We start from the raw sequence: 27,055 nt of genomic DNA, 5'->3' as shown, positions 1-27,055 counted from the left end.
CTTATTTTAATTTTAATGTAATATTTTATATTACTTTTCTTATATTTATTATGAAGTAAACAATATTTAGAAATTAAAGTAAGAAAATAATGTCATAATAGAAATAAAATAATTAATATTATAAAAGGCATACATTATTATCAGTAAATCTTTTATCATACAAAATGAAAGGCATGCATTAAATACATTTATTAATGATATAAGACATGCATCTAATTTCATGAGGTTGTTAAGTGGAATAAGATATAGTCTTGTATCTAACTAATTGAAGGTTTAAGTTTATATATATTAAGGATAAAATAAGAAGAAAATATAAAATGTTAGAGGCTAACTTTTAAAACATATGAATTCAAGTAACGTTTTAAAAAACTTTAAAAGTTACTAAAAAAATTGATTACCAAACAGTCAAATAAGTTTTTTAACTAGTAAATAAAGTTAGAAATTATTTGAAACGTTTTGTGAAACATATTTTTAAACAAGATTGAAAAATGCTAAACAATACCCTTAATCACCCATTAAGCACGGACTAAGAAACTAAAAATTAATTTTTTTATTAGAAAATATAACAGAGCATTCATTTACCAATCTAACTAGATTTTAAACTTGTGCATTATACTAAAAATTAATTTTTTTTATTAGAAAATATAGTCTTTTGTTCTTCTATCAAATAGAGTGTGTTTTTAGTCTTTTAAAGATTTTTTTAATCTACATAAATTTTATTATTTTAGACCATGTTGTGAAATAACAACGTTAATTAATGATGATGTAATAATGATATTAATTATTTTTTAACTTGTTATGTCATTAAAAAATTTGATAATACAATCATATGTAATATTTTTTGCAAAGTATATTTTTAAATATCACATTAATTAACTTGACATAATTAACTATTTTTAAAATAGAAGAATTTAAAAAACTAATTTATCAAAAGGTATATAAAAAATAGCCTATTTTGAGTATCCATTTGAAATGGTTAAAATGGCATGCTAGAACGTCAAATTTGATTTTCTTCCTCACACAAAAACAGGCTAGTAAAAATTACTAAATTAATGTATTGTATTTCTTTTATTTTATTTTAATAAATTAATGTCTTTTAAGGTCAATGAATCAATGTTCAAAAGTAGTATTAATTTGGAAAAAAAAATCATCAAAAATCTTGTTCGAAACCATGTTTTACGCATTGATATTGCTATGTTATACATCAAAAACAAAAAAATTACATTAAGTATTTCTAGCAACATCTAAAACAGAGAATTGGTTCTCATCTCTTCATGGATTGAACCTTATATATTAGCAATTAGCATACATGATACCAACTTGTATTCCTTAATAAAAAATTTCAAGTTCAAATTTTGACCTTAGGTATGGAATAAATCATGTTAGAAGAAAAATATTCACTTTATGACGTTCACAGTCTTTGATAAAAATTAGTTATGCTCTTTTGCGATAGATACTTCATATTAATACCATGGTAAGCAAAACTCATATTTCTTGGGTTATCATAGCTACTTCTTGTAATATACAAAGGAATGAATAATTTTTTCTAGTAAGAATGGATAATGTTACTCCCTCCGTTTCAAAATAATAGTTGTCATATATTGTTTTAGAAAGACAAAGAAAAAGTGAGATGAAAAATAGTAGTAATTTGGCTTAATTACACTTTTTACCCCCAATTTTTTGAGGCGAATTTTATTCTCAAAAAATTAATTTGACACATTTTACTCTTGACTTTTAAGAAAACTTGCTTACTTTACCCCTATCATTATCCATTAGTAAGAACAGAAGATCGGGGTAAAATTTGCCAAAAAAAATTGGGGTTAAAAAGTGAAATTATGTTATGAGTAAATTGATAGAAGGTGAATGCTTTGTTGGGATAAAATTCACCAAAAATAAAAAAAAAATTGAGGGTAAAAAGCATAGATAAGCTTAGTAATTTTACAAATAAACCTTATACCATCATTAATCCTAAACCTTATACCGTCAATGATCCATGTATAGATTTTATTGTTCAGAGTTAAACGATTAACAAGTGCATCAAATTGTCACAAATAGTAAAGTTAAAATAAAAATTCAAGTGTCGAATCCACATATATTTTTTTTTACTTAAGTAGATGAATATTTAATTGATAAAAAGATTTGGAGAAAGTCGTAGAAAACAATAACTTAAATTGACAGAAAATTAAATTAAAATAAATAAGAGAGAAAAACAATTATAAAAGTAATGATTTTTGAAGAAGAAAATATTATTGAAGAAGAAAATTCAAAAGATGAAGATATTGGAAACTTATCCTACGAGAGCTACTCTTGATGTAGTAATGATTTTTTTCTCTATTTATAATTATTTCAATTTACACATGCATCTACTTATATACTCTAATTAAGATCCCTAAGTGAAAGAACCTAATTTATCTATTTTCTCTCATAAATCTCTTTGCAGAGATAAAACAGTAAATTGTATTAAGAATAAAGATGACTAAACAAAATCAACTTATCTCTAATGATGACTTTATTTAGATATCATTTCCCAGTTTTATTAAAAAATAATGTTTTTAAGTGCTACCCCTAAAACTAACCATACAAATAAGTAAACAAAGCGCAAACAATAATATTAAACACAAGAAAGGATAACGCAAAAGTAATAATATTAGATAGAAAGAAAAATTATATCAAATGTAGTTGGCAGCCAAGTTCTCAACAAAAGGAGTTTAGTCTCTCATTGTTATAGGAGACCTTACAATTGTAAGAGGATTATGAATACATAAAAGAAATAGATAAGGAAGGAAATGGAGAGAAGGAAGTGTATTCTCGTGTAATTTTTGTGTGTATTTTTCTTCTTCTCTCTTCTTCTTCTTTTATAGGTGTATATTAACTTAGTTTTCATGCAACTTTCGTGTTAAGCGTGCTTGTCGTACATAACGAGTATGACAGTAACCTCAAGCTAAGGGCATCTCTTTTCAGAATTAGCCTGGTTCCCTAAATTAGTTTTGCTTCCTGTGGCTAAGTGCCTGAGACGCACTAAGCGTGCCACTTTAGAATTCCAATATGCTCTCTTGGACCTTACTTTGTTCACTAAACATCGTAAAATCACTCACTTTTAATATTTTCTGCACAAAAATTTAAATGATGATAAAATAATAATTATTTGTACAAAAAGGAAGAAATATGAGAGAAAAATTACCAAAGTTTATATAATTTAATCCCAAAATATACCTATAAATAAATTTATAATTCACCATTAATATTATAATGGAGATAAGTAAAAAAAAAGTAATTAATGTTATATTGAAAAATTAAAATAATAATTATTTTGAGATAAATTTTAATTTTTTGCATGATAATTATAACGGGACGAGAGAAATATTTATAATTTTATAACAATTCCTATAATAATTTTTGTAAAATGAAAGAAAAAGATAATTATGAAATGTAATGAGATATAAATTTTTATTAAAAAATATACATTTTTTTTTCATATAACACTTTTTTTCCTTCTTTCTTATCCAATATCTCTTATTATATCTTACATTTTTCTTTAACATTTTCCTATTTCTCCAAGATCGATGTATTAATTTTTTTTTTTGTAAATTACACTATTTTCTTCTTAAATTTTGTAAAATTACATAAATTACGGCTGCAACATTAACTATAAATTTTCTCATAGGAAAATACGATGTAATATTTTTAAATAATTAAAAAAATAATTAATTAGTTAGTGTAATGTATGAGTTAAGAGTATTGGTGTATATTTTTCAAAAATTTAAAAAATTAGTCTAGGAATAAGTAAAAACGGGAAAATTGTTTAATTTCACAAAACTTTAAAAATAATTAGTGTGATTTATTTTTTTATTTTATATTTGATGCCTTTATAAAAAATATTCAAGCTCCGTCACTGTATTAAATAACATCCTAACCTTTTTTTCAATTCATAATAACAACAAAATTTAAACCCACCATCCAAATGGGCCTAAAAACTCCCTAAAATTTGCTGCTCATGTTTGCACATTCTTTATATGTATAGTTAAAACAACCTTAATTCCCTTCACATTTTTCATTATTATTATTACCGATTAAAAGGTAGAAATTTTTATTTATATTTTAAAATAAAGTAGAATTAAAGGAACAAACTAGTGGTAATAATTATATTTTTTTTATATGTGAGATTTGAAAATAATGTTAGGAGGTTTACATGCATTTTGTTGCTCTTGGGGTAACCCATTTTGTATTTTTTTTCTCTCTTTAAAAGCTTTTTTATTTGTATGGTTCAATACAAGTTCTCAAAGTGAAACTCTAATTTTGATTGGAGAGCAACACTCAAAAATCAAAGAATTTGTATGAGTTTTGTCCCCTAGATAACTAAAGACAAGATCATTTTCTAATGCAGAGAGCTAAGAGAGTGAAATTAGGTATTGACATATAATATAGACTATAGTGCTTCACTTTTGTGTGAATGTTTACTTTCAGTTCTTTTTAAATTTTTTCTCTTCTTTTTTCAGCCAAATCACGCAGAAGAGCTTGACCCTGAAAAACTGGAGGAGCAAGCTGTTGTATTGGAGAAAGAGTTGATCCTGGAAGAAAGGGAAACACTTGATGTCCTAAAAGAGTTGGAGAGCTGCTGCCCTCACAGAAATCAAAGTTTTATCTCATCATCAGAATTCACAGATTGTGTAAAAATATGTAGAATTTCATTTAAAAGATAAGGTACAAATATATTAGAAATTGATTTTTTGATTTAGATGACTTAAATAAAAAGTGAATAATTATCTTTTAGTGGACATTTTGAAAAAGGTAGAGGAAGCCACACAAGAAATTAAAACCAGCTAGAAGTTAAAGCAATAACAGCATAAAAAGATGTTCAATTTAAAAGAGAATATTCTAGAAGGCATGTTGGACGCAATTTGTAAAAAGCAAGAGTTGGACGCTTAGTTTATAAATACGACTTTTAGACACTTTTTTTTTATAAAAAAATGTAAATCCATATTTTGGATACTTTGTTTAATGCTTATATAACGTTGGGCGAGCTGGATTGTTTTTCAGAAAAGATAGTTTGTCTTTCAAAATTATTTTTTAATAAAATATGTATAAGCAAAACCTTTTGAACATATAATTGCCCATGTAATACACAGTTAGTTAATTCACAATTTTTTTAAAAAATATTATTATCAAAATTTTTATGATACCATGATGCTTATATTTTTATTTCTTATATATATATATATATATAAATTATTACATTACTTAAAATTATTTATGAAAAATGAATTTAATTAAATATAATATTCAGTAACTATTCAAGTATATATAAATATAATTATCAACTTGTATAACAGAAATATACTTTTAGCCTTTTTTTTCGAAAATATTTCTATTAGCTTTAAAATGATTTATATATATGTGATATTTAAAAAAAATTGATGAAATATTTTAAATTACTTTTGTATCACCAAATTTACTGTACCATAATAAAGTGTACCTGTTTATTGTAGTAATGATATAAATAGTGATGAGCCACATACCTTTTAAAAACCAAATACCCATACCTGTACCATATACCTAGTAACTTAGAGATAGAATGCAAGGCTTGTATTATTCACTTTCTTATATATTTATTTATCAATTTTAGGTGGAAATTTTAAGGAGTGACAAGTTAATATTAGCTTTTAACCATCAATGGAAAACAGGAAAAAAAGAAAAGGCTGGCACTGACAACCAGTTATTTGTCAATAGGAAAGGAAGCTTGGGCCCTATTGAAGGATGTTGTGGAAATTTTAGTGCCTCTTTGATTTCAGAAACTTTATTTTTTCTTTCCAATACTTACAAAAATATCATCTAATTTATACCTCATGTCATGTTTTGAAGGATGATGTGTTTTGTTACAAAGTACTGATACTTTAATTTGCTTCATGCATCTATATCTGATACCAACATATTGATATATTTCACTGATACATATATGTGAAGTGACCAAATCTTTAAAATAAAATTATGAAAAGCAACTATAGTCACATGTAACACAGAAGAATAGTATAGAAATATTAAAAGTATTGTTTCTTGATGAACCAAATATAAAAATTGTTCCCATTAAGAGATTGATCATTGATAGTACCATTGTTATTTGTAAACAATAGAAAAAATGATTTACAATTTTTTGTTTTTAGTAATGTCTAAGAAGTATATATGTTCTTCAATTTATAGAATTGCAATTGTATATTTATTATGTTTTTATCAATTTTTACATATCTACATATCTATCATATATTTTTAGAATAATCATACCACTATTAATTTATAAGATGGGAAATGAGGTAAGCTGAAATCATCCGATCCTTCTGAAGTTCACTTGATACTTTTTCATCCTTCTTATTGTACCCAATGAAAAACCTCACAATTAAAAATTCAGTTGTTGAGAAAGTGTCAATTTCACATCAATTAATTAAATCAATAGTACTTGGGTGGCTTGGATCTGAAAAACGATAATCATTTATTTGTAGCTTCAAAATAATAATAATTTGTTTGTTTGTTTGTTTTCTGGTGCTATGCTAACGGCTAAAAACCCTTTGCGGTGATAATGAAGGTCATTTATATGATATCTTCGCTGGGTTTATTTTTGCAGTCTAATATTTTTGTAAGAATTTTCTTTTTAGATAAAGACAAAACTTAAAGGCAGTTCTTTAAGTGATTTTTGTGTTGTTCTCTTGTTAGAATTGAAGTTTCATCTCGATAATCTGCCTAATTAATGTTTGCATTAAAGTTCAATACAAGTTCTCAAAGTGAAACTCTAATTTTGATGGGAAAACAACACTAAAAAATCTAAAAAATTGTATCTGAGTTTTGTCCTCTAGATCATTTTCTAATTCATAGGTAAGAGAGTGCAATTTGGTATTGACTTATAATAGATACTATAGTGCCGCATTTTTGTGTGAATGTTTACTTTCAGTTCTTTTTAAGCAGAGCATTTCAAGAGCATGGGAGAAGCTACTAAATCAGAAGTCATGAAAGCAATGTCTGGGATTGAACAGACAAAAGCTATGATAAAAGCTGCTGAAATCAGGTTGATCGATGCCCAAAATATGAAGGAAGCGGCCGAAGCTTTATCATCTCATCATGAGAATTCAGCTGGAGATTGTGTGGAAAAGCATGATGGAGTTACCCTTTCCTTTGAAGAGTATACTGCTCTAACCTGCAAGGTGCGAGAGACCGAGGAACAATCGAAGAAGAGAGTTGTAGATGCTATGCATCTAGCTAGTTGATGAAGCAAATGTATCTAAAATGGACATTTTGAGAAAGGTAAAAGAAGTCACAGAAGAAGTTAAAACCAGCAAGAAGGCCCTTGAGGAAGCTCTTGAAAGGGTAGAGGCTGCGAATCAAGGTGTCTCTTGGCCAGATGCTACGCAAACAAAACGCGGATCCATCCTTTGATAGGCAAGCTGAGAAGGAAAATGGTCAGAAGCCGTTTTCTGCAAAGAGAAAGAAATTTGGATTTGGCCGATTCTCCCTTCTATTGACAAAACAACAAAAGAAGAAGAAGCCAACACTGAACTTGAGGTGAATAATGGCTTGCTTTTGTGCTGACTAAACAATGAGATTATATTGCATCTTTTTATCTGTTCTCATCTCATCCTCTTATTGTGCTCGACTAAATTTCTTGTTTGTTATTTAATTTACCTTGCTTGTATATTAACTAAAGTTTGTTCATCACTTGTGACTTGTCATGCTACTTTTAGAGGTGATTTCTGTGAATTTGACTCTTGTAAGCTGATGTTGTAATTCTCATATGCATGAGGTTGTTCTATTCTTTCAATGTTTATACATATATTGGCACGTTGGCTTTACCTTAGTTGGTTTGATACATGGTAAAATCTCCTTGGTATATGGTAAGTGTTAAAGACTGGGATTATATACTTTCAATGGTAACTTTATTTTATGCACATAAATTCTAAGATTGAATCCAAAAAAGACCAAAGCTGTCTGATCGAATTTTGGTATTGTGAATTGCATCAAATGATGTGAAAATGTTGACCAGAGTTCAGCATATAACAACTTGAACGTGGGGATAAAATTGCAGAAAACCATTTTACTTTAGCCCTATGCATGTGCCTTGAAACTTTTCATGAAGAATTAGGATCGAGGTTACTTTTCTACTATTTTCTATTTTAATTGAAGAAATATTCAATGCTCTCCCAATGTGGACATTTAGTGCCTATTTATTTTGAGAGAATTTTGAAATATTTTAATGCATTCCTTTTAGTAACAAACTTGAAAAATAAAAAGAAATGTTTAAATTTAAAATTAACTATGAAAAATTGGTTAAAAGAGTAATATCCAACTAAACTAAGAAAAAAAAAACTCGGTATTCTCAAGTTTGAGTAATAAATATGCATTTGTATTAAATATTAAAAAAATTATTTTTAATAGTTTTATCCAATTTGATTAGGACGGTTCCCGTGCAAGATATGTGAAATATTAAAAATCTATATTCAATCATTTTTCAAATTTATGAAAATGAAACTGGCAAATATGTTGATATGTTTTTTAGTCTTAAGAGTACTTATGTTTAGATATATTAAATTAGTTAAGGGATATTTTAGAGATGATAGTATTAAATTAAATCATGTAAAATTAATTAAAATTTATTTATATTTAATATTAGTATATAAGATTTTTTCTTTTTCTTGTATTCAAGATTGAATTGGGTAAAACATATTTTCAGTATAGTTAAAGCAATAAGCATAAAGAGATGTTCAACTTTAAAGATAATTAATATTCTAAAAGGCATTTTGGAAAATTTAGTGTTTACTTTTTTTTTTTCCAATACTTACAAAAATATCATCTTATTTTTATACCTCATGTCATGTTTTGAAGGATGTGTTTTGCTACAAAGTACTGATACTTTAAATTGCTTCATGCATATATATCTGATATCAATATATTGATATATTTCACTTGTACATATATGTGAAGTGACTAAATCTTTAAAAAAATTATAAAAATCAAATATAGTGACATGTAACATAGAAGTAAGTATAATATAGAAATATAAAAAGTATTGTTTCTTGATGAACCAATTATGAAAATTATTTTGTTTATAGATAATTTCAAGAATGAAATGAGATTGATCATTGATAGTACCATTCTTATTCGTAAACAATAGAAAAAATGATTTACAATTTTTTGTTTTTGTTTTTTTGTAATGTCTAAGAAGTATATATGTTCTTCAATTTACAGAATTGCAATTGTATATTTATTATGTTTTTATCAATTTTTACATATCTACATATCTATCATATATTTTTAGAATAATCATACCACTATTAATTTATAAGACGGGAAAAGAGGTAAGCTGAAATCATCCTATCCTTATGAAGTTCACTTGATACTCATTTTCATCCTTCACATTATACCCAACGAAAAACCTCACAAATAAAAATTCAGCTATTGAGTAAGTGTCAATTTCATGTTAATTAAATCAAAAGTTACATTTAGCAGTAGTTCAAATTTGAACTTAGATTCATGGGTAGGTATAGTTTCTCCGGGCAATCAACCATATCTGATAAACAAAAATAAGTGTCCCACGGTCATGAATTTCACTCTGGCCTCAATAATCTTATTAAGGAGAAATTAAGTTAGAATATAACAACACTGATGTGTAACATTTTTCCGGAGAATCATTATATTTAAGTATTTATCAATGTTGTTACTTAGTACCTGTATCGTTACTTCTTCGAAGCTAGGGGTTAAGCAGCACTCTTCAGTGAATTTGTTGGATGATATCACACCTTGCATTTGATAATTTGTTGATTCTCTGTAGATTCAGTAACATATATACAAGGTCAATTTCCATTTCAGAATCAATTGGATTTAGTAAAACGTAAAAGGAGAAAGACATGAAATGAAACATATCCTTGACAGAAATAGTTTTCTAGTTGGTTAGACTTAGAAGATACCTGTTGATCATCCTTGGTGGCTAAATCCATCTATCGTCAACCTTAATGCCAGGGATGTGGCAAATTTTAGGCCAAATTTGAGTGTGCTTCATGCGGCATCGTTTTTCCAGAAAAGGACATCTCTCTATGGTTAATTTTATTAGAGAGACAGGAAGACTTTCTCCAGCCATTTTCTCCAACTTTGGACATCCGCAAATTTCTAATATTTGCAGGGATGTGAGATGGAGAAGCCCCGTGCAGTCCAACATCTCCAGATTTGACAAGTTATATAGATACAGATACATAAGGGAGGGAGGCAGCAAACCCTCCTTAGGCAAAGACTTGATGCCATCACATGGACCCCAAAGATAGAGACGGGTAAGCATGCCCATGGATGGCCATGCTAGGCCGCTCAGTAGTTTCCCACAATTGTAAATCCAAACTGTTCTCAGGTTAGGTGGCATACCCCCTTCTGGAAACGACTCAATTTTTGGGCAGTTGGATATGTAAAGATGTTCTAACGTTGGGAGATGAGTACTCATCTCATCAGGCAACGACTCCAACTTGTCAGAGTCCTTAACGCTGAAAGTAATCAAATTGGGCGCAGGCAATCCTTCTCTCCACAATGATACCAAAAGATATTCCATATTTTCACAGTTTTCGATTGCGAGTTCTCTGAGATTTGGAAAGGTAACCAATGGAAGAGATGTGAGTGAATCACAACTGCTTTGTATTGACAGTGTTTCCAGTAACTCATGTTTGTGTTGCGTCGGGAATTCCAGTTTTTTAAGATCCTTAATACGCAGAGTCGTCAGTGATTCAGGTAAACGACCACCCGGAAATGATACGGCTGACGAGCAATTCCTTATTTTTAACGACCGGAGACAAGTTGGTTGGACGTTAGTGATGGCCTCGATCATGGACTCCACCATTGGGCTTCCTTCTACTGTTATAGTTTCTACCAAGAGAGGAAACACATGCAGTGCTACTTTATTGCTTTCACGTATATCCAAACTTTGAATGGCGGGAGCTGTTGGGAGAGAAGAGACAAGCAGCTCGCAATTTCTAATATAAATTGTTTTCAGAGCAGGAAGGTGATTCGGCAAACTTCCCTCTAGTTTGGGGCAGTCACGAATGTAAAGATTTTCAAGCACAGGAAAAGCTTCTGAATCGAAGGAACTCCACACCTCCCAACAAGGCATGTCATAAATGGACAGAGATTCAAGGGAGGGAAAGGGCGTCCCAGAACGACAATCTTCATTCTTGTAAAAACCTGCATCAATAGTCTTCAGCCTATTCAATCTTGAAATTTCAAGGACCTTGAGAGAAGGTAGTTGCCCAAGTGAAGGAAGCATACTACAGTTGTCACAATAACGCAAGGCTAGATGTGTCATATTGCAGTAGGAAGAATTTCCCATCCAATCTGGAAATCTGGTTCCTTTATAGCCTTTTATTTGCAACAATTCAATGTTAAAGTGAGGCTGTAACTTGCAAAGCACATCTATTTCAAGTTGGAAGTTGGTACTGTTGTTGTTACATCCAGACCATTCCAGCCGTAAACTATTAATGTGTTTTTTATCCATTATCCTTGCCTCCAACGCTTCATCACTTTGGGAAACATTCTCCAAGTTCCTAATTTCAAGACGACCACGAAGATTTGAAAGTCCTCCCAATTCTTTGATTCCATTCTCTTCGTGCTTGCCCACAACAAAGAAATCCAGATGTTGTAGATGATTTAATTTACCCATTCCTCTCGGCATCTCTTTTATAGGAGTTTCACGTATCTCAAGATGACGCAAGTTAACAAGATTGTGCATGTCACTAGGCAACTTAGTCAGTTTTCTGCAATTATACAACTTCAAAGTTTGCAGATTGTATAAATTACACAATGACTTTGGCAATGTTTCTATACTTGAATGAGAAAGATCTAAATAACGCAGATGGATCAATTTACCTATTGAATCAGGCAAAGAATCCAAACTTTGGAAGTCACCAAATGATAAAACTCTCAAGTACATAAGTTTGGAGATTATGATACATTGTGCCTCCTCATTGTTGAATGGAGCAGCTTCAAATTTGATAATGGACAAGAAAGTTCTCAGAAATTTTACTCTACCAACAACATCAGGGTTGTCCAGGAATGAAGAATTGAATTTGGCAAATGACAAATGACGAGTCTTGGTATTGATCTTTGTTTCTTTCCCAAGTTCTTCTGATCTAAAATAAAAATCTCCACTGAGTGATGTCGCTAGATCATGCATGAGGTCATGCATCACAAACCATTTCCCATGAGACCAACTACTTCTATTTGAACGTTGGAAAAATGATCTCAAAACCAAATCATCAAAATACTCCTGACCAACCTCTTCTAAAGTCCCACCTTTTCTTGGTTTCCTCAAAAGATCTTCAGCCATCCACAACAAGATTAATTCATTTTTTTCAAATTGGTAATCTTGTGGATACAACGAACAATAAACAAAGCACCGTTTTAAATGTGGAGGGAGATAATGATAACTAAGTCTCAGTGCTGGAATAACTTTACACTCACTTTCAGAAAGTTCCCAAATGTCACTATTCAGAATATTATTCCAATCCCTGATGTCATGCTTTCTTCTCAACATGCCTCCAAGCGACTGTGCTGCTAAAGGCAGTCCGTTGCACTTTTTAACAATCTCCTTTCCAATTTTTTCTAGTATTTCTGTGTTCTCGTTCGATTCCGAGGAAAGACACGCATGGTTCGCAAACACTGACCAACAATCTTCATTCGACAATTGGTTTAGATGATAGGTGTGAACAGTTTGGACTACAGATGCTGTTTTTTCACTGCGGGTTGTTAGAAGAATCTTACTTCTCCTAATCCCACGGTTAAATGGTTTCTTAAGAAGACTCCAATCAACATAATCCTCTGTCCAAACATCATCCAAAACAATTAAGAATTTTTTGTCTTTCAGCTTGTCCATCAATTCAAGATGAAGTAAATTCAGATCATTCAAGTTACAAGGCTTTCCAGTAACTGCCTCTATGATAGCTTTTGTGACCTTCAGAATATCAAATTCTTGAGAAACACAAACCCATGCCTTAAAGTCAAATATCTCCTCCAAATTCTCATCATTGTACACCAATTGGGCCAAAGTAGTTTTTCCAACCCCACCCATGCCCACAATAGGAACCACAGACACTTCACTACCGTCACTGTTATCCTCCGTCAACAACTTGATTATGGCCTGCTTATCTTTCTCCCTACCATATATATGAGATCCATCTTCCAGAGATGTTGATGGAGCTTTCCATGACAAGTTCTCCACTGCACTCTCTTTCAAATCAAGACTCTCCTTGAGTTTTAAATGAGACTCAAGTCTGACAACTATGTCTTCCAACTTACTAACGATCTTCCTATCAGAAAAGCGAGAAAACAAGTCTCTTACCTTGTTTTGGGTGGCAGCTTTGGTGAAAACATGGTCGAGTAAGTCATCGGCTTCATAGACAGCATCTTTGAGATCATTGAGCCAGTGTTTGACATTGGTGTTTGTGATCTGTTTCTTCTCGGCATCATCAAGCACAGCTCCAACCACTCTGAGAGTGGTCTCCAACTTTTGAAGCAACTTCTTGCTAAGCTTCTTTCCACGGATCAAGTCAACAAAGTCTGGTGAAGCCAGCCTGTCGAAAACCACATCAAGGAAAGCAGAGAGAAAGGCACCACCTACCACTGCTGCTGCCATGATCTCAAGAACAAAAGATGATCAGAGTAGAAAGACAAAGGCAAGGAATTGGTTGCTATGAACTGATGTGATGAGATTTGGCTTAAGTCAACTCTCTTCACTTTCACTCGTTCTTGATAAGGTTTTTTTATTTATTATTATTATTATGGTGGTGGGTGACTTATCACGTTGACATGTTGCTTTCTTGATATTTCTATTTTGAATTTAGCTCCTCTAAACTAAAGACTCCAGAGATTTAAAAAGTGATGATATTATTTCTAAAATGGATTATATTTCTAAAATGCTTTAATTAAAGTTAGTGATGGCCAGCTTTCTCGCTTTAAATGTCACCTCACTTTAGACTAGTTTCATTTCTGCTTCCAAACCGTGTGGAGCAGTGGTGTATGTTTTTTTCTTTCTTTTCTGAAATTGCTTGCAGGTTTCACAAAACACTGATCCCTTTTCTTTGTGATATGTCTGGATGGCTGCAATGGTACTGTTCGTATTTAAGTTCCTGTCTTTAACGGTCTGTAAGACAAGTTGTATTAAAGCAGATTGTACATGTGTTTGTATGAACGGTACAAAAGTTGATTTCACAAATGTAATTTTTATTTGGATATTTTTATTCCAAAAATAAGTTAGTAGTAAAATTGAAAATGAATTTTTTGGTGTAATCCAAAAGTTATCCAAAAATACTTAACTTAGAATTAGTTCTAAATTTAAAATTTAAAATCAATTCCTCAATGTGAAAGTAATAGTTGAACATTTACTCAAATTCATGTTAGTTTATATTTCAACATAATTTTAGAAAATCAAACATAAAGTCTAAATCTAATGTATACGATTAAAATTGTCATAGAGATATATGTGTTGTTCTATAAAGGTCTAATAACGAAGCATGATCTAATAAATAATTGACATTAGTAATAATAGTTTGTGTTTCTTAATCAAGTGATATAAGATTCAAATCATGTTGATTAATCCTTATATATAGAATAAATAAATATGAAATTAAAAAATATTAAACCAAAACAAAAAAAATTTATTGAACAAATAAAAAGAGAAAGAATTGAACAAAGGACAAATGCTAATTGATTCCAAAGAACATAATATTAATGAATTAAAGAGTTCAACATGTCCTTAATTGTACATAAAAAAAAGACATATGTAGAAAGAAAAGTGTGATTTTTTACTAAATAAAAACATTAAAAATAAAATAAATAATAGATACTAATATAGTAAAGAATATTGTGAAGAAGTCATAATAATAATAATAATAATAATAATAATAATAATAATAATAATAATAATACTCTAGAGGGAGTGATTAAAGTAATTCCTTTAAAATGGTGTCATCAAAATTATCATTCAATTCAACTCTATTTTTATATATTGTATATCTATTATAATTATTTGATGTATATTTTTATGAAATTTCTTGGTTTTTTATCATCCCTCATATCTTATCTATACAAAAATGTTATTATTAGTTAAGTAAAAAATATTTAGTGAGATTATCTCAAACAACAATAATAAAATGAGAGAAAAAATAATTTAAGTCAAGAAAAAAAATGGTGAGCAAATGAAAAGGTTTTATTATATTTTAAAAAAAAGATATATTTTTCTATTATCTTATTTAATAAATATAATTTCTATAAAATATATTTTTATTTTAAATCAACAGCTATTCTGAAGTATAAGTTTTATCCATAGTTGAAATGGATTTAAGTGAACTTTATATTAATGACTATTATGCCCACTACTAGAGATGTAGTTTTTTACGATGCACATTCTAAGACAGTTATTTGGGACCGTTTTAGAATGTGACGCGGTGACAAACTTGTAATTAACATAGCTAAAAATTTCTTTTTACAACGTACATCCTAAAACGGTCATTAATAACCGTCTTAGAATGTGCTTGGGTGGTAATTTTGTAGTTTTTGACAAAATAACAACGACGGGTTTTACAGAAACCGCCTTTGTTTTAATGTTATAATTACACTACGTTTGCACACAATAGGCACCAGTAGCTTTATGCATTTGAAATCCTATTCTAGGTCGTGACCCACGGTGCTCCGACGTGAACGTTGTTGTGCTCCTCCGCTAGTCACTCACATTATGACCCTCTCTACCTCGGCTAGTCACTCACATTGTGACCCTCTCTCTACCTCGTGTAGTCACTCATGTTCGTAGTCCCCTGCCGTTTGTGAGCCTCTGTGTACCTTGTCTACTCACTCACATTGTCTTCGATCGACGTCTCTATAGGTTGTGGTGCCGAGGTCGTGTCATTTTAGGTGGTAAGTACCCATGGTTGTAGTTATGAATTTTTCGTTTCCCACTCACAATTCAACTTCTAGGGTGCATGGAAGAATTAGTAGGAGTGTGTTTTATTGTTGGATGGGTTAGAAATAAGTTGTATTGCTCTTTTGTAGGAGGTGTTTTTTATGTATCAACTGAACACATAAGCATGTATTTTGGGGTTCTCTTTTTCCTCCTTGAGTCCTTTTCCCATAGGGTTTTGGCTCTTGGAGGTTTTAATGAGGCCCACCGTTTTCTCCCGAGTACACCTTGTACTTCGGTTGAATAAATCTTCGCTTATCTAAAAAAAAAAACTTCTAGGGTTCTTGTATAACAAATGTTGTACCTTATTAGATTCGATTTATATAGTGATTTTGGCATGCCCTTTTTTAGGGATTTAAATAAGTAGGTGGAAATGTTGTTGAATTGAAGATTTTAATTTTTTGGGATGAGGGTTTGTCATTCTTTTTTCTTTAGATAGAGATTCTGCCATATGCATGTGTGTGTTTATTTAATTTATGTTACCCTATTATTTCATTGGAAATAGTGTTGAATGTTGTGTAATTGGAATCTTTGTGGGCAGGACAATAGGGTGCTCAGCACCACTATTAACGGTCCCGCTAAAATCTTGATTCAACGACTCACAAAAATTCAAATTTTCTTTACATATAATATAAATAGATAAAACTCTAATTATAAAAACTTTTTTATTTATTTGTTAAAGTCTTGAAGATATTTATCCTCTAACTTATTTTTTTTCCTCACAATTATTTTTATCTTTTGTACTACCAAACAAAACCTTACAAGAGTACTGACTTAGTAGAATCCAGCTAAGTATCATCTCTTCTCCTAAATATTTGTTAGAGTCTTGTTAATAAAACAAATCTTCTTTTAATTTTTTAATTAATACTCTTAAAACAAAGATGAAACACACTTTCTAAAAATATTCCATTTTATTTATTTTATGAATAGGGAGTATTAAAGTCTATTTCACTAAAAAAATCAAAAATAAAATACAGTACATTTTTTAAATAAGATGAAGTAAAAGAACTGAAAAATATATATATTTAATTTTCATAAATTTAGTAATAAAAGAAATGAAAAAAAGGGTAAACAATAATTTTTGTCCTTAAATATGTAGATCGCTGACAAATTCTTTACAGAAAGATGAAAATTCAAATTTTAGTCTCCAAAAGTGAAAAAAGTACGACAAATTCATTCATCTATTAACTTTCATTCGTTACTTTTAATGAAAGAGCAAACGTGACACATTCAGGGACGAATTTGTCAGCGCTCAACACATTTAGGGGTGAAAATGATTATTTATCCAAAATATAATTTAATCTTCATCTCTCCCCTTTTTTAATCATTGCAAGCACAATTGTGAAACCCATGCCAGTTTGGCTCAGTTGTTCGGACAAATCCAACCGGGACCCGGTGGCCTAACCGAACCAGTTCCACTATTGGATCGGTCATACAATTGACACGGGAGGACCCAGTCAAACTAGGACAGCGTCGTTTTGATGTCTTATTATTATCAATTGTTATCTTAGATTTTGAAGTATGGATGAATTTTTCTTACTCAAATAATATTAGTTATATACTCATTCATATATATATATATATATATATATATATATATATATATATATATATATATATATATATATATATATATAATTTTGAATTTTTATAATATATCAAGTCCAACCAATCCAATGACTGGTCCAACACCACTGACCCACTCACCAACTATTTTGACTAAGTTTCACAACTATAGTTGTAAGCATAACATTACAATAAACACTTAAAAAATAGGAAAAACAAAACTAAATTAAAACAAACATAATAATAAACATAATATTGATTAAAAAGTTTATTATTATGTTTATTCTAATTTATGTTTGATTTTTTATTTTTTTAAAATATTTATTATAATGTTATATTTGCAACAATTAAAAAAAATTAACAGATAAATAAATTTATCATATTTTTTTCATTTTTGAAATTAAAATTTTAATTTTCGTCTTTTAAAGATAAATTTATCAAATGAGAAGAAAATAGTTATTAAAAGATAAAAATGAAAGATCCTTACTCCTTATTCAATGATTCGAGTGAACCCTGGATTCTGAATCTGGAACAGTGGTCCCCGATCGACATGTAAGGTACAACCACGAATCAGTAACTGACACGTGTCTTATCATTCGTGCAACTGTCATCTGTATATGGAGCACAACATGGGAAGGGGACTTTCTAGGGGCACCCAACATTTTTGCTAGGACACCCAGCAAACAATGAAAGGGTGAAAATGCCCTTCACTTTTTCACGGATCAGTGATCCGTATGATTCATACGGATTGACAATCCGTAAAACTCATACAGATCAGCAATCCATATGCTCATACGGATCGCCGAACTATATCCGTATGAGATTTTTTTTTACCAATTGTCAATCCGTATTAGACTTAGAGATTGTCAATCCGTACGTGGCCAATAAGTTTTTTTTATTTTTTTTTCAAAAATATAATTTATGATTTAATTTAAAATTAATGGTCCAAGAAGAGATCAAACTTATGTCACACACATTATTAATAGAACATTCAAATTAACTGAACTAATAGACATATTATGTTATAAACAAATAGTGTCGCTATATATAACACTAAAATCTCTAATTTATATTTAATGTATAAGTAAATTTACATAATAAATTTTGTGAATAGGAGGCAAAAATCAAATCAAATTCAGATTCTATCATTCACGAGGGAAATCTTGCCCAATCATAATATTGAGATATCACGTGATTTTATTTGTGTGAAAGATTTTGATAGAATTTTATTTATTCAATACTACTATAAAGTGGACAGTATAAAATTTTGAAACAATATAGAGTATATCAATATTCCTTTTTATGACTTTACATTTCTTAATTTCTAATGTTATACAAAGTTTTTATACTACAAAAAGTAGATCATCAAATGTATTTTTATTGAAATTCAGAATTTTTATTATTATGAAAATCTCCCTTATTAAATGTAACAAATATTTTACTCTATTATTTTTACAAATACTAGTCAATGCTTAAAGAACATTTAATAAAAAATATTTTTTATGTTGAATACATAAAGAAATAGAATATACCATACTATAATATTTGGTCTTTAAAATGATTAAACACGTGCTTGAGACAATATTTTTATATGCTTGTAATGTGGGTTTGAGAAACAGCTTAGAAGTTAGAACTAGAAGGCGTTAGAATATTCTCTTATGCTCTTATTTAATAAACTTGACAGCAACTTCTGTCTTTTCTTCCTTCTTCTTAGTTATAATGCCTTTATCATCATCATTCCTCTCATTGCACCATAAAACAAAGAACACAAAGGCCTTTAAAAAAAAAAAAAGAACACAAAGAGAGAGAGAGAGGTCTTCTCAAACCATCTTGCAGGTAAATTGAGATTTACCCATATCAATTTTCCTCTATATTTTTGCTGAGTTATATTTTTTATCTTCATTCTTATTTGAAAATTTTGAAATCTGTTTTCCTTCAAGGTTTTTAAACTTTTCGATTTTATTATTGTGGGTTTTAAAGTGATTTTTTTTTTCTTTCTAAATTGTCTGATTCTCTCTGTTTCATGAGAAATATCAGTCATCATGGTGTAGGAGATTTGAATTTTATGTTTCTGAGTTATTTGTAGTCTATTAGCGTGTTTGGTTTCACATCACGGACGTGATTTTCTGGGAATGCGATTCCATAAAGCTACTAGTCATAGCTTCTACATATCTCAGACATGATTTCTTATTTCTCAAACTGATTTCCAACACGCTATATATTTCATGTGAAAGAAAAGACACATAAATTATTATAAAGTGTGTAATGTTTATTAAACTTGGTTTTTGTGCAGCATGAGAAGATCTAAGTGCATGTTAGGTCAATTTTTAAAAATAATAACATTTTTAAAAGTAAACAGTAAAAAATTATGATATTTTAAAACCAAATTCTGGTATAGGTGGATGGTTGTTATTTTCATGAGTTAAGCTCTCTCTTGGTGAGAGGGATGTTTGTGTTTATTTGCCTTTTTCCCTTAACAGCAAATTTGTAAATTTTTTCCTTTTTTTTCATCTGGAAAATTTTAATTTGTTGCCAATATGTATTGACAATAACTTAGTGCATGTGACCCAAGCATGAAAATTGGTAGATAGACTGCCAAAGTTAGGTAACGATTGTAATGGAAAGTGGAACCACATGCATCTGAAAAAGGTGCCAACTCAGGTATATTTTTACTTGCCTATTTGAAACCTTACTGAATTTTCGTTTTCTTCCCGAGTGTCATTAAACTCTCCCAACTTTAGAAGATTAATTTGGGCAGATGAGTGTGAATGACTTGATTTGTGTATGTAATTCAAAACAGAATGCAGGTCTCACTTGTTTGCATGTTCCTTTTTTATGAATCTCAAGTTCATTATTGATATATTTTGTTGTATTAGTGTGCTTTCTGCCATCAGCTGATTGATTGTTTGATTAAATTTTATTTCTTCTACATAATGTGTTGCCATCTCTGGTTTTGATTTATTCTTGATTTTTGACAATCTTACATTTCTGTCATACTTGTTTAGTTCTCCTTGGTCATGAATAGTTTATTTTTAAGAACTCTAAAAACAACTAGACTACCTGAGAGAAATGTAATTGATGTGCTAAATACATTGTTTTGTAATCCAGTCCTGTTTAAATATGATCAAAACTCACCTAATGCCTTATGGTTTTGGGATTGTTAAAAAATGACATCAGAAACAAGTTATAAAAATTGTTATGCTGGTTAAGTTTGTAGAAGTTTCAAGAATTTCATTCAGGAGATTAGATTCTCTGACAATGATCCCAACTTATTAAATTTGTTCATCTTTCTTTCAGGTGTGTCTTTCCTTGTATATTCTGCTGCTGGGTAATTGGAAGGCTAACCAGGTGCTGCTTCATTCCTTAATTATTCTTCAAACTTTCCAAGAAATTCATATTCTTCATTGTTCTCTAGTGTCATCACCAAAATCAGGGAATGCTGAAAGATGTGCTTGACAGTTAAGAATTCCTTCACCGAGGCTAATGAGTTCGTGCCTCCATCTGAGCTATCCTTGTTCAACCTTGATGACATTGGATGTTTAGTCCACTGTCCATATCTGTTTTTTGCTCGGGCGACTGAGGTGCCAAGAAATCTCAGCCATTGTGCAATATCCAAACACAACGATTGTGAAGACGGTTGAGCTTTGAATTTCTTGAGTTGTAGTTTCCTGCTTCTGGCCGCGTGATTGCCTGTACTCAGTGCTATTGATATTAGCATTGGTTTTCACCACAAAGTGTTTCTAGAAATGGAGCAAAAAGGAGGTGTGCTTATGCAACGATATGAACTGGGGAGATTATTAGGCCAAGGAACCTTTGCAAAAGTCTACCATGCTAGGAACATCATAACTGGCATGAGTGTGGCCATTAAGATTACTGACAAGGACAAGATTCTGAAAGTTGGGATGAGTGATGAGGCTAATCAGGCATCCACATGTGGTTGAGCTTTATGAGGTAATGGCCAGCAAAATAAACCAAATTTACTTTGTTATGGAGTATGTAAAAGGTGGTGAGCTCTTCAACAAGGTATCCAAAGGAAAGCTCAAGCAGGATGATGCTAGGAGATATTTTCAGCAATTGATCAGCGCTGTTGACTACTAATCTGATAAACAGAAGGGGTTATGATGGAGCCAAAGCTGATATATGGTCATGTGGGGTGATCTTGTATGTTCTTTTGGCAGGGGAGAGTTCAAATTTCTTAACTGGATTGCACCAGATCTACGCAGATTGCTGTCGAAAATCTTGGATCCAAACCCAAAGACAAGGATATCAATGGCCAAAATCATGGAAAGTTCTTGGTTCAAAAGGGGGTTAGAGAAGCCTACCATTACTCGGAACGAGGACCAAGAACTGGCTCCTCTGGATGCATTACTTGTGAAAAAATTGTTTTAGTATGTGAAAAAATCTCATATTAGTTTAGACTTTAAAGGTAAGATTAGTGCATTTGGATAGAGAATTGTAATTGAGTAAACTAATTTATCAGAAAATTTAAATTTCTTTGATCTAAAATTGATTGTTTAGATATTTTTTATGAAAAATTTAAATTTTTAGAATTTTAAAACAGAATTTTAAAGAATTAAAAATGTGAAATTTTAATTTTCTAATTAAAATTTTCTTCTCGATGGAAGAACTCTCCAAAATGTTTCCTTATTTTCATTATAACCTTCATCCTCTCTTCCACCTAAAAGTTTCCAAAATCCTGCTTTCAAACTCGCGACCAATTTTCTTTCGTCCACACAATATTAATTTTTTAATTCAAACATAAAATTTTAAAAATAAAAAAATTCGAATTGAAGTAATTAAAATTTTTAGAATTTAAAATTACCTATAATTTTAAATTCCCTCATCGATCCAAACACACCCTAAGAGAAATTTATAAATATTTGATTTCTCAACCTAGCAAGTGTAACATCCCATTTTTTCATAAATAAATTTAAAAAGTTTTTTAGTAAAAATAATAAAAATAAATAAATAGAGTAAATAATAGGTCGTAAATGTTCCTAGCTATAAATAGCAACAGTTTTTCAGACGGACTCCTCAGCCTCCTCTGCCTCTCATTTTCGTTTTTTCCCTTCTCCTCTCAAAACCCTTTCTCTTTCCCGCATCTCACTAAATCTGTCTCAGAAAAACAACGATCTCGGACTCATTCACCGTTGGATCGTCGTGAACTTTAAATACCAGGTTCACAACCCAATTTCGAGAATTCTCACCGTTGGGAATTCCAAAATCATGTATGAGCATTGTAGTCTTTCAATTTCCCACAGAAACCCAAAACTGTCTCGGTAAAACTATGATCCGGGTTTCCTTAACCGTTGGATTTTCATGAGATTTGGACATGTTGTTCGAAATTCAATTGCACACACTTCCACCGTTGGGATTTGCGAGATAATATTCGTGGAGGGAGAAAAAGGAATCGCATGAAGACAGTACAAGTGGAGGTTTCAATCTCTTCTTCGTCTCTCTGACGTTTGAGAATTCTATCGGAGCAGTCGGAGGAATAACTGAAAGAATCTCAAGGAACCGCTAGAAATGCTGCCTGAAGACACGTGAGTCCGCTCAGAGGTAAGGGATGAGTTATTCACGATTGGGGATTAGTGAGAACATGTACAGGGATCCTTAGAGTATCAATTGGAATGAGTTTTGGGGTGTTTCTACAATTTTTACTTTATCCTTATAATTATAACTATGAGTTATATATAAATTATATATGTTTGATGAATCATTTGATGTCCCAATGAGAAATTTTTGTGAAATTAATGTGCTCTTATATTAAGTGTGAACCGTAGTATGAATTGATGAAATTAAGTAAGGAGATATTGAGTTTGTATTTTCCCCTTTTCATGCTTTTTAGTTTTTTTTATAGTTTAAAATTGATATTATATTTGAAATTGAGAAAAGAATTCTAATAGACTATGTGTTGTATTCTTAGATAATATATATATATGAATTCATGTATACTTATATATATGAGAAAGTGTTTATATAATTATTTAAAATTGGTACATTGAAAACTTTCTTTAAATTCATGATCAAATATGATATACGTTGCTGGATTTATATATATAGATTTAGTTATATATTTATTTATATTAATATTTTATGTAAATAATGTTGTAGTGTTGTTATTGTGTGATTCCAAAAATTATTCAAGTGTTGGAGTTCGAGAATACTATGTTTAGATTTGAGATACATGTGTATTGAGATGTGTGCATTGAGTTATGAGCATGTTCACTGGTCCATTTCTGTTTTTCAATCTCTTGTCCTTGTTCCTTACCATGATATTGCTGTCAATCTCCAACAGCTTCTGTCTGAACCTCTCAAATGCTGCCAATAATTCAGCATTAAGAGTGCATTCAGGGTTTCTAACATTGTCCAAGGTAAACCTCTTCAGTTGAGTGCCTGGACAGAACTTGTATCAATGACTTGGCATAGAGAATTTGGAACAATAACCCATGTCACACCCTTTGAAACCTCTTAAACTGATGCTCGCATCCAAGAGCAAAGCCTCAGTACGTAAATCCTTATAATCTCTGATTGCAATGTTCGGATAGCAGGAACTGGAGCAAAGAGAAAGACATGCAGTAAGAGAAACTTAATGTATGACAATAACTTTTAGATTTGAAGAACTGATACCAACAATCGATGGAGCAACTTCCTTCAATTCCAAAGCAACACCAATGGGAGGTTGGCTATCTGGGCACAAGCAAAACCAACAGGAAAAAGAGTAAATCATGAACTACACTTGTCAAATCAACCATGTAGCAATATACACTTCTCTAAATTACTATATTAAGTTTTGACATGTAGATATCCACATGATTTTATATTTATATTAAAAAATAGGCTTCCAGGTATGAAAAATAGGACTCAGAGAGAAGGGGAGTGGGGGATACAAGCCAGATCTTGAAAAATAAAATTTTAACCCTATATATGACTCCAGGATAATCAAGACTGATAGTACTAACAGAAAACTTTGTCATAGCCTAATAGCACAAGAATGACAGAGTGGGTCAAACAAAGTGTTATCCAGACCAGAAGACAAAGGCACTTCTGACATACTTCTGTAAGAGCCTCAAGATTCTATTTTATGTACAAAAAAAAAATGCACTGTTTGTTCAAATCTATAGCTGGACAGAAGAATAGATAAATCTGATAGGCACCAGAATTTGGATATGAAGAAAATAGTATTTATATTGAAATATAGCTGAAAACAGAAAAAGTCCTCTATTACAATGTAGAATTGAGGAGAATTTTAAGAAAAGTAAGCCTATGAATGGAGCAGAGCTCCCTTGCAGAATGGTAATTAGGAAAAACAAACCCAGACCCCCTTTCCTGAGGAAGAACTTATTCTCAGCCTCTTTTTGGTTTCTACCCCTCAAAATCGTCTGGCATGTTCCTTTTCCATTGTTAACAGATAGGCAAATATATCAATTGTCCAAGTAGTAAAAGCTCGGAAGTCCGAATGTCGATTTTGCTAGGAATTGTGTTGTACTTGTTTTAAATACTTTTTCAATTTATAAGAATAATGAATTTAAAGGTTGGAGTATAGAATAAAAATTAATATTTGTAAATAGACAGCGAAATAATTAAGATAAAATTCAATGAATGGGAATGTTAGGATGCAGCATGCCTTGATCGCCTATGATGTATGAATTCGTGATTTTCTTTATCAATTCAGTTGATTCTATTCTATCCATATCTTTCCATTTACTTGTCCCTGATGTCTCACGATGACAAGTCTGTCTTACTTACCTATCTTCCAAATGTCTTTGAAAAGATTCAATAAAAAAATGCATGAAATACAGATTCTAGATGTTTACTTTGATGCATGAGCATAACACAATCATTCTATGTCTAGCAATAATTTTATTAAGATATCATTTCTTCTTGTTCTATTAAAGGTTACTCTCTCGAGCATCTAACCCTTAAAATTGATACATGCATATTCTCCTTAAATCTTAATTAAAGGTTACTCTCTCTCGAGCATCTAACCCCTAATAGAATAATAAAATGAAACATGCAAGATAAAAACAAAAAGGATAATAGAATTGAAAGAACCTGGAAATGACTCCTTTTTGCATTGATAAATTTGAAGTACACCGTACATCATTTGGCTTGTTAGGCCTGTCAGGCCCTAACTAGGGGATTAGCCATTCATGACCATGAAGGCTTTACAATGTGAGGGATGGAAGAAAGAATTGGGAAAAATGATAAAAAGAGAGGAAAGAAGAGGAGTTTTCAGGCTTCTAGTAGTAGTGAGAGTGCTCTGAGACTCGGTGTGTCTTTTACTCTTGGTCTGACTCTCTATTTATACCTGCTGGAATGGACTTGGGCCTTCGTTAGCTCCCTTAGCGCGTGTTCTTAGCGAGCTACTCTCGCTTAGCACGTGCTGTTCTGGTGATACGCACTTAGCGTGTTCTGCACGCTAAGCATGCCTACTGATTCTCGTGCTGGCTGCCACACTTAGCGCCTGGGTCTTTCATTGCACTTAGCGCGAGCTGCCTGCTCAGCGCGACATTGGGCTGAGCCTTGTGCTGGTTTCTTCTTTTCTTTGTTATTTCTCTCGCTTTTTGCTTGTTGCCACTCCAGTTTTCATATCTGCAGCCAAGATTCAGCAAAACATCAATTCTTAACATTTAAACGTAAATAACTACTAAATAATTATTTTTAAAGAAAATTTTGCTTTATTTTTTTATTATCAAAGTACAATTATTTAGCAGTTATCAAAATCCCCCCCCCCCCCAAATTAAAACTTTGCTTGTCCCCAAGCAAATCAAAATAAAAGCAGGCTCTGAATTCTTCAACACTTTCAATGGCAGCAATTTTTCTCAAATTCCTTCAACTGGTCTCTTTTGCATTTGTCATAATCTCGCAATAGAAGCACAAATAACATTAAGATGAAATTGGTTAGTGTCGGACGTCCATCATGCTGACTTGTCTCACTTTTCTCACAAGGTTAGTGTTTCTCTTTGCTCACAAGTGTGTAGGATGAGTGTTTGAAATTTCTATGACCTGCAATTAAAATTCCCAAATTTTGCACTTCATCTCAGTTAAAGTTGTTCTTACTTACACTCGGTGGATCACTAAGAACTTTTCTTGGCTTGTAATGGGGCCTGACTGAACAAAAAATTACGGTTATAAGAGAGCATGTATCCTTAGAAAAACTTTCACTTATTCCCTGCCTAGGCTTATTTATTTTTCAGCCTTTTATTCCTCTAACAATTTTCTTTTTGGCACTTATGACACCCCTTTTTATCTGCCCTTATTTCTAATAATAATTTTTTTTTTGAAAGAGTACTTGGGCTTACAACTTCTGAAGGTGCCCTATTTGTGTGCTGCTCTATATTGTTGAGGCATATTCTCCTTGCAATCCCCCAAATTAAGGACTTGTCATGATTTGAACCCTTATGCTCTCTTAGAACCCTAAACAAGGTCAAGGATATCAAAATTAGGCTCAGGGGTTAATTCAAACCAATTATTATTAATTTTGGCTCAATAAGGGTGCAAGGGGTAAATTTTTCATAGGTTGAC

At 31.1% G+C, this 27,055-nt stretch overlaps 1 protein-coding gene across 4 annotated transcripts; it reads right to left on the bottom strand.

The window, feature by feature from the left end:
* Positions 1-6,725: 6,725 nt before the first annotated feature.
* Positions 6,726-14,105, bottom strand: RPSHC18-NBL2 (NB-LRR type disease resistance protein). Of its 4 annotated transcripts, none has more exons than XR_005890653.1 (3): positions 9,945-14,105; positions 9,706-9,802; positions 6,726-7,457 (listed from the first exon to the last, which is right to left on the bottom strand). XR_005890653.1 is itself a non-coding variant. In XM_041013843.1 (2 exons), exon 1 carries the CDS (start codon positions 13,640-13,642, stop codon positions 9,965-9,967), a length of 3,678 nt encoding a protein of 1,225 aa, XP_040869777.1. In that variant the 5' UTR covers positions 13,643-14,105; the 3' UTR covers positions 9,436-9,802; positions 9,945-9,964. The 4 variants fall into 4 exon arrangements, 1 of the variants encoding a protein (XP_040869777.1); XR_413424.4 differs by having other exon boundaries at positions 6,731-7,427; XR_413423.4 differs by lacking the exon at positions 6,726-7,457 and adding an exon at positions 9,436-9,547.
* Between the last annotated feature and the right edge of the window lie 12,950 nt (positions 14,106-27,055).

Source organism: Glycine max, chromosome 3 (assembly GCF_000004515.6).
Source record: "Glycine max cultivar Williams 82 chromosome 3, Glycine_max_v4.0, whole genome shotgun sequence".
NCBI lineage: Eukaryota > Viridiplantae > Streptophyta > Magnoliopsida > Fabales > Fabaceae > Glycine > Glycine max.
This window is presented reverse-complemented; position numbering and strand designations above follow the sequence as displayed.